The 9198-nt window shown below is 49.3% G+C and overlaps 1 protein-coding gene across 1 annotated transcript; it reads right to left on the bottom strand.

Moving 5' to 3' along the window:
* Positions 1-5202: 5202 nt before the first annotated feature.
* Positions 5203-5839, bottom strand: LOC136476617 (uncharacterized). Its single transcript, XM_066474531.1, has one exon. It carries the CDS (start codon positions 5837-5839, stop codon positions 5393-5395), a length of 447 nt encoding a protein of 148 aa, XP_066330628.1. The 3' UTR covers positions 5203-5392.
* Between the last annotated feature and the right edge of the window lie 3359 nt (positions 5840-9198).

Raw genomic sequence — 9198 nt, 5'->3', positions numbered from 1 at the left:
AATTTTCGCATCTAAACGGGGCCTTAATAAAGACCTCTCGCTGACCTTTAATAATAAATATATGGAAGGTGTAACCGAAAAAAAATAATCGACAAATAACATGGTATTAGAAAGACTGCATTAATTGAAGCAAATAATTTGCAGCTTTGCAATAAAAATAACTTAAATGTTAATTGATAAATTATCACAAAAAAATACAAATTTACAAATTAAATAGATGTTCCACTATGCACAGGAAAATAGTGAAATTCTAGACTAAATTTCAAATTCGATAAGAGAGTACCTACTAAAAACAACAAATAAGTGCACTATGCATATAAGTAATAGAAAGTCAATTTAGGATAAAAGAGTAGAAAAATTAAGAATAATATAAGTATTTTCAATATCCATGACACCATGTAAAAAGTATAACCCATCAACTGAAACATACGTGCTTTATATACGAACTACTTCATATATAAAGCAACAATCTTGAGAATAGATAAGATGAAATCCTCAACATTGAAGTATAAACCAATAAATCATTGTGTGGATAACAAATGCATACAAGATGAATAAACTAACCTATAGGAATGCACTCTTGTCGGCTATTATATTAGCACAGTTAATTGAAATGTTATATATAAAGAACTTTTTCTATAGTACCTAGTACTGCCTAGCAGTTATGTAATATTGTCATCTACGCTGACCATCATTCTGAATCCAATGGTTGATAATGATAATCCATGATGCATATATGATTATTAGGTCTTTTAGATACATATCACAATCAAAATGAGGAGCTACCACTACAAAATGAATGAATATATTAAGGTTCCCATTATTGAATAATGGTTAAATTTTAAGTGGCATCTCTTTGGCATATACTCAAAGGATACTCCAGCAGCATCAGATATGAGAAACCTCGTCCAAAAAGAGATGGATAATAAAGAACCTATATAAAAGTGGTTCAAAATGGAAAAAGAATAATATATGTATCACCAGATTGCTTGCGGGGTACCTCAAGTCAGACACATCGTTGTCACTTGAGGAGATACAAAATGCTCTACTAGCCCTAGCCCAGGGAGATGAGAATACTATCATCTGCATGGAGATGCTCCTCCATGCTCTTCAGGTGGCTCCTCGAGGTCAAGGCCGTGAGAGCAAGCAAGAACAGCATGACCTCAACCTCATAACTCCCAGCTCCTCCGACACAGACGATCTTCACTTCCGAGTGATGGTCCTCTGTTACGGCAAGCTGTCCAATGACTACAAGAGCTGCCTGCAGTACCTGAGTGCCTTCCTCCACGAGAAAAGCATCAGAGGACAAGCTTGGCGAGAAAAGCATCAGCAATACCTATCGACTGAATGTCTTGGATCTCGAAGGATGCAAAGGCCTGAAGAAGCACCACCTGAAGAGCATCTGCAATTGCAAGACCATACAGACGCTTAAATATTTGAGCCTCCGGAACACTGATGTTTCCAGTCTTCCCAAACAGATCCGGGAACTCTGGCTGCTGGAGACGCTTCGGCAAACCAAGATCGATGCCTCCTGCAGAGAGTGCATCAATCTACGCAAGCTGAAGCATCTTCTTGCCGGTGATGGGAGCACAGCAAGCAGGACTGGGGAGTCGCTCTCCACTGTAAGGATGCCGGCCAACATCAGTAAGATGACTGAAATGGAGGTATAAATAGCTCTTGCATCAGCATATCCATAGCGTTGCTAAAATATTTGCAACATTTTATCATGCAAAAATAAAGGCCACAACTCAGAAATCATGCATAGAAGGTACGGTACGGTTCAAGAACGCTCAAGAATGCTCTCGGCAAGAAGGAAAAGGAAAGGAGGCGGTAGATAAGGAATAGACGAAAGAACAGGACGAAAACCTTCTCCCTTCTCCTACTTAAGGAAAAGGGCGTAGCGGTTGAGGAAGGCGCGCCAATCGGGAGAGACGAAACGACGGAGCGAAAAACCCTCTCCCTTTCCCATTTAATGCAGATGGAACGCACCCAGACCGATGAGACGCGCTCTGCCCGACGGAACGTCACCTGATCGGACGGGACGTGGCATGGGCATGGCCCACCACTACCGCACGTCAGCCACTACCACATGACGGGCACAAGAACCAAAGCGCCACTGCACGCAGGCGGCCCTCCGCTTCCCCAGGCGGAACTTGGAAAAACCCAAAAACGGGATCTCCGTCAGGGGAGACCATCGGGCTTCCTAAAAGTCGATCGAACGGCTCAGAAAGACACATCGAGGGACAGGTAAGGAGCAAAGGGACGCCCCATGTAGGCCATGCCGACTCCGTCATGAACGACGAGCACGAATCCCGGTCAGACATTTCTGACTGGAGCTCTTCAAACCCCGTCACTCAAGTCATCCAGGTAACACTACCGACCCCCTCTATTTCTTTATAAATCATTTCATACATCCATACGCGCATTCATTCCATGTGCCTGTGCCCTCCGGACGATTCGGGCCCTGAACCGCCCGGGGGCTCGGGAACTAAGCATCGCACATGCAGCGAAATGCATCACAACGCTCCGTGTTGCGTCACGAAACGACAGTTGCCTCGTTCGATATGAGCAACGACAGAGCCTGGGGAGAAAACACAGATGAGCCCCGTGCGGCCCTCGCCCTGTCTAGCAGACAAGGTCATCTCAACCTTCTCGTTCGATCCTAAGCCTCTGCCAAGCCCACAGAATCTCCATCGAGGAGAGGCCATTAGGCCACCCGGGTCGGTGTCCGGAACGACCCAGGCATCTGCCGGGTTGCAGGTAAAGGAGCAATGGAATGTCACAAGAGGCCTATGCCGACCCCGTCATGAACGATGGACCCAGATTCCACTCGATCATACCCGTTAGCGAACTCACCAAGCGCGTCACTCGAGCCCGAGCGATCGGGACAAGCGACAAAACTTAGTCCCTCCAGTTGGGAGAAACCGAGGACGGGGTAACGCACACAACTCAAAACTGACCCCTACTAAGGCCCAACGGGGCTCGGGGGCTCTAGACACAAACGCCTGGGTCTGCGACCCCGAACTTGCCCCATCCGGCTACGCTTTGACTGCACACCAAACGATCGGGTCTACGACCCCGAACTCGCCCCATCAGGATCCACGAGCTCTAGCTCGCCCGATCCCTAAAACTAACTAAACTAACTGCCTCGACTGCGCGGGCTGCACCAAGGCCAGGATCCACGACTCCGACACGTCCGATCCCATGGCGCGCGCCGAGGCCAGGATCATCGAGCTCTGCCTCGTCCGATCCCTATACTAACTACCTTAGCTGCACAGGACGCACTGAGGCCAGGGTCTACGACTCCGACTCGCCTAATCTCACGGCGCGCACCGACGCCAGGATTAGCGAGCCCCGCCTCGCCCGATCCCACGACGCGCACTGATGCCAGGATCAGCGAGCTCCGCCTCGTCCGATCCCTATCGCCCGATCCCACGGCGAGCACCGACGCCAAGACCCACGAGCTCCGTCTCGTCCGATCCCTAAAACTAACTGTCTCGCCCAATCCCACGGCGCGCACCGACGTCATGATCCACGAGCTCTATCTCACCCGATCCCAAAACTAACCGCCTCGGCTGCGCAACAACGCCTTGGTTAACGACTCCATCTCGACTAAAAAGCACGCACACACGCTCGCTAAACGAACACCCCCCAGACGATTCTGCCTAAATCGTCCACGGGGGCTCGGGGGCTACAGCCGCGGGTGCGCTCGCGCGCACCCGCTGACAAACACGAAAAACCCCCCAGATGATTCTGCCCAAATCGCCCGAGGGCTCGAGGGCTACACCCGCGGGGGCTTAGGGGCTCCTGTCGGGTTCATAAACCCGGGGTCCCTCGCGGACCGGTTTCCCAACAAAAGCTCGGCCCAAGTAGACAACGAGCAACTCATGGGATGGCCCAAGTATCTGAACAACAGGCCAGAGGGGCGATCCAATCTCCGACCGGAAGGTTTGGCCGAGGAAGAGCGGCACCCGTTCTCCAACTCCGGCCCACCTCTCCGACCGGAGCGCTCGCTCCGACTCCAACCGCCTTCGGACAGCCTCTCCCACCGAAAGGCCTGGCCAAAACGCTACTTCCGACTCCGACCCCACGTCTCCAACCGGGGGTACGCCAAAACCCTGCTCACTGCTCTTCTCCGACTAGCGCAACCGGAGCCGACTGGGACCAACCGACCGGGGACGCCCGCTCGGAAAGGACCACGGAACGAACGGAGAAAGCAAGGCCAGGCGCACAAGTCAAACCACGATACTAGGGACAATACCCTGTACACCTGCAGAAAACAGTGCTCTGCAACCTCCCTGACACAAGACAGTGTTGTAGGCGCCAATATTTTCTCCTACAGTATTGTGGGCGTCATTAACTCCCATACGGTAAGGCTCCCCCCACATGTCTCTGGGCATCGACAGTGTTGAGGGCGCCGGGATTTACCGTATCGAGTGAACATGGTGAAGCTCCTCACATGCCTCTGGACATCAATAGTATATGCAGGTACCGACATCTGCCATACCTGAACAAGGCGACGTAACCTTCCACGTGTATCTGACATCCCTCTCACTTGTAAAGCCATCCCCTTCATCTATAAAAGGGGATGCGCTCTCTCCCAAAAAAGAAGGTTAATCCAGGTCGATTCAAGTGATTCCAGATTCATTAGATCGATCAAAGTTCACTGGCTCATAGCCACAGATTTGTCAGGTTCGGTCCTCAAGCACACGCTTGAACACTTAGCTCATAGCGGAGCTCTCGTCGCTCTCGGCCCTTCCGACCGGAGCCGACCGGACCTCTTGTATACCCCATCTTTCTCCTTCTCGTTTGTAACCCCACTGCAAACTTCGAGCACCTGGACTCAGGAATAAAGTCACCGACCGACTCAAACTGGACGTAGGGCACGTTGCCTGAACCAGTATAAACCCTGTGTCATTGAGTGCTAGGCCACATCCGATGACAACGTACGGCAAAACTACAAATATTTACTTGTTGGTCACTTTCTGCACCGACAAGGTGATTCCACCGAAGAAACCCGTTTGCAACGTTATGTTTAAAATAATCGATATAAAAATGTAGCATCGAATAACAACGAAAAATGGAATGGCCCATCACCACCGTATATTAATATACAATAAAAAAAGTGGCAACATGCTTTTGCATCAACAATACATGCAATATATCTTGTCCACCAATGCAACCGAACAATTTCAATTTTCTTAATAGGAAGAGAAGAAAAACCTCCTACTAGGCTGAACAACCGAGAGGAGCAAGTTGCAAGAAACTGTGAAACAGTAGCAGGCCACAGATTAAGAAGGCCCTACGGATGGATGGCGATGGACTTGCTTGAATTATTAGCCGAATCGAGGCCCATCACATATATGCTAACAATGCAGTTGGGCTGGATCCATCAGTTGCTCCACTCCGGGGCAAAGTATCTAGTGTTGGGCCTCCTGGACCTCCTCGCGGTGGGCCGCCCAGCTGAGTCCGAGCCCGAGTCGGCCAGCGCGCCGACGCCGCGCATGAAGGCGACGTACTCGGCGCGCGCTTCCAGCGCCACCGCGCTGACGGCCAACCTCCGATGCGCCTCCGCCACCGCCTCCCCGCCGGGCCTCGCCGCGAACTCGGCCGCCATCCGCGTGAACGTCTCCACCGATCCCGCCGCCTTGGCGAGCACCTCGAGCCCGAGCGCCTCCCAGCGCGCTGCGATGGCCTTCCACTCCGGGTCCCCCGGCGTGAGCTCCCCCGACGCGAGGCTCTCGGCCGTGGCTAGCATGAACAGGCGCATCATCTCGTCCTGCTTCGCGTCCGCCGCCTCGGTCTTCGACAGCAGCTGCAGCAGCTCCTCGAACGCCATGGATGTGACGGCGGTGGACTTGCGTGGTTGTGTTGGACGAGAACCCGGGGCCTTTCACCTTTGGTCGCCTTTTATAGACAGAGGCAGGCGAAACTAACTGCAATGCCGTATGCGAGCCGAACTCGGATAGTCGGATTCCGAATCACAGCCGGCGCGGCCACGGCTCCACGCCACGCGGCCACCCGTCCGCCCCCGGCTCCCAGAGTCCCCGCCGCCTGACACGCGCACGCTGACTCGCTCCTTGCTACGCCTCCCTCTCTCTCGCGTCGTGGATAAGTGGAACCGTCGGCGGCTGCAACACCTTGCTCAGTTCATAGTCTCCTCCTTACTCAAGTCACTGCCCTCTTCTCCACGGAGCCAGCCAGCCCCTCGATCAACTGCAGGCAGACTCCATCGCTGGCCGTGAGTCGCTGGCGTCGGCGCCTTATCTCCCCTCATGCCTGCCGCCTGTCGGATTCACCGCAGCCGGCTTTCTCCCGGGTCCGGGTGAGTTCAGCTCCAATCTCCTTTCCGTCCTGATTTTTCGTGCTCCTCCAATCTCTGCGTCTTCCCTTCTCCCTCCACTCTGCAGTAAATCTGCTCCTCTGATTTTGGAGGCACCTCTGTGCAAGCACGCACAACGGAGTGTAAATTCTATCTTTTTCTTTCATATATACTTGTGTCTGGACCTACACGGACACACAACTTTCCAAATTCCTCTATCCATCCAATCACTGCTTGTAAACCATGGGAAATTGTCCGAGGGACAGAATACCATATTCCTTTAACCAGTTTGCTTAGCAGAATCAGTGAGGTTCACAATCACTGGACCATATATCGTCAAATGACAGTAGATCAGAACCAAACTAGTACGCTCAACCAGTTTCATGTGCTTATCAATGAATTCTCTGACCCAATGTGATATACATTCCGAGTTTTATGCTGAAGAAGTTAACATGCAATCCCTCATGCTCATGTATCATCATAATTCTAATTCTAATGTCTCTTTACCAGGTACAAAATTTATGGTGAAGTATACGCTCTCAGAACTGACGTATCCACACATTTTACTTCCCACCGTCAGGTGGGGTCTTGGGCTTCCGTACGACCTTGATGCTCAACAATCTGATCAACCAGCTGATTCTTTTCCTGGTCAAGCTCAGTCAAATATTGCCATGCGGGCTCAAGAAGTCTTTTTCCCTTGGCTTTTGTTGGTTGGGGAAGAAATTCTCTTAGAGCTTCAGCTCCATCTTTTGCTTGTTGTATTGCTGGTACAACTGCAGCTACACTCTGATCTTTCAAGTTGTTATCTGCACTTTCCCCACTGCTCTGTAACTTTTGGAGTCTTTCAAGATAATTGGATGCTGAATCAATCTCTATTTCAAGCTCCTTGATTCTTGACGCTGCTTGTAGCATGAGGCCATTTTCACTTACTTTACCCGGACCAGGAATCATTGCACGAATCCTTGCCCGAATCTCATTTTTGACATGCCTTGACTGGGCACTCTGGCTTAGCCCGCACCTAATCACAATGTATGCATTGAAGTGAAAAAGAAATGCTCGACAAGTAAAGTTTCCGTGCCACCCATGCTTATTCTCTAGGACAACCATCCAATATGACACTAAAGAAAATGATGTTGACAGCTATCGAGCCTCACTATAGTCTGTACATGCATGCATATCGCGTAGATTAAAATTGTTGCAGAAATTTAGAAAATCTTAACTTTTTAGTCAATTGCATACTCATATTCTAAATGGAAAACAAATTAGAGAAGAGTTATCATTTCTTTAGTTTCCAGGATGCATACCATGTGCAGCAAGTTACAACAGTGATTGGATAGGTAGCATTTCGTTAACAATTGAACCATCGGTTAACAGTTACAGAAAACAACCATTATTCTTTATATTTGTTCTTGCTACTACTTTTTTTAACGGAAAATTTAAGCAAAACAGACAATGGACACACATTTTAGTTTTCCTGAAAGAGCAACATCATTCAACATTGTAGGTACCATTTTTTTAGCTTCACCGGAATTAATTGATGATGACATAAACACTTAAACAGATCTTTGGTGTTAGCCAGGTCTTATTAGCCACCGCTCCACCAGTTTAGTTAGTTGAATTCAATCACATCAGCGAGCCTTGGAACTCCTTAAATTTTCCCATTCGTATCATCTCACATGCTTGCAAAACTAAAGTTAAAGTTGAAATTTTCTGCCGAATTTGCTTTTTGCAAGGAGAAACCAACCATTTCTATTGTGTGTTTCTATGGTTGCTGGGAATATGGCATTGCCAACAGAAATTTTATTATTTTGGGAAGAAAACAATTCAGTGTATTTCCCTGTGATGGGGTCAATGCAAATTGAAGCCTTTGGTGTTTATTATTTACCACTCGTCCTTTAGCAGAGTACCATCAGCGCGATCCCTTCTCTGTTTTTTGTTCGCTGCCGCCTTGGCTTGTCCGGCTGCAGGGCAACTCTGTCTGAAAACCAACCAAAGGGACACAGACTTACTGGCATGAATTCAAGAAAAATAACGCGATTACTGGACAATAATTCAATAAAATAATACGATAACCCAGCAAGAAGAATTGTACACCATAACAAAGAAATGCCAGTGCTCCACTCGTAAAAGGTTGACAAGCAGGGCAAGAAAATAGGACCATAACCCTTCAAGAATTCAAGAAAACAATACGATAACCCGGCAAGAATCCATTAAACACGATAACCAAGAAACCCTAAAGCTTGTGGCAGAACGGAAGGGCAGGGGTTTGATTTCAAGAAACACAGCTCGAGTTCTCTCTTCCAAGAAATCGCCCAAGAACAGCAGAACGGCAAGAAATCCGCCAATCACAGCGGAGCAATGATTCAGTTCCCGGCAAGAATCTATTAAACACACTAACCAAGAAACGCCAAAGCTTATGGCTCGCAAAAAGTTGACAGGGGCAGGGGTTTGATTTCAAGAAACACCACTCGAGTTCTCTCTTCGAAGAAACCGCCCAAGAACAGCAGAAAGGCAGGATTCAAGAAACCTGCCGCTCTCGTCCTCGTGAAGCACTCCGCTTCCTGCGCTATCTTTCCTCTGCCTTTTAGTCGGCGGAGGCATTTTCTTCGCCTTCTTGAATATCTCTCAGGAACCAGAAACGGGGAAGGGGAAGGGGAGGCGGGGATCGTGAGGAAGACGACGATGGGATGGGAGTGCGGGAAGGCGCGGCTTGGAACGCAGACTATGGCATTAGATTTATTATTAAGCCTGTGGAAGCATTAACCGGGATTAAGGCCCGATCCACGCCACCGGGCCGGCCCGTGTGTAAACTCAGCCCAATACCAGCCGGCCCAAAGTTTTTAGGTCCGGGCGTGGAACAGGGAACGCGTCTCTCT

This window comes from Miscanthus floridulus, chromosome 8 (genome assembly GCF_019320115.1).
Source record: "Miscanthus floridulus cultivar M001 chromosome 8, ASM1932011v1, whole genome shotgun sequence".
NCBI classification, from domain to species: domain Eukaryota; kingdom Viridiplantae; phylum Streptophyta; class Magnoliopsida; order Poales; family Poaceae; genus Miscanthus; species Miscanthus floridulus.
The sequence above is the reverse complement of the archived record's forward strand: the minus strand, read 5'-3'. Positions and strand labels throughout refer to the sequence as shown.

Excerpts from the sequence above, each read along its gene's own strand:
- LOC136476617 (XM_066474531.1), bottom strand. The coding sequence starts at position 5,839 with ATGGCGTTCGAGGAGCTGCTGCAGCTGCTGTCGAAGACCGAGGCGGCG.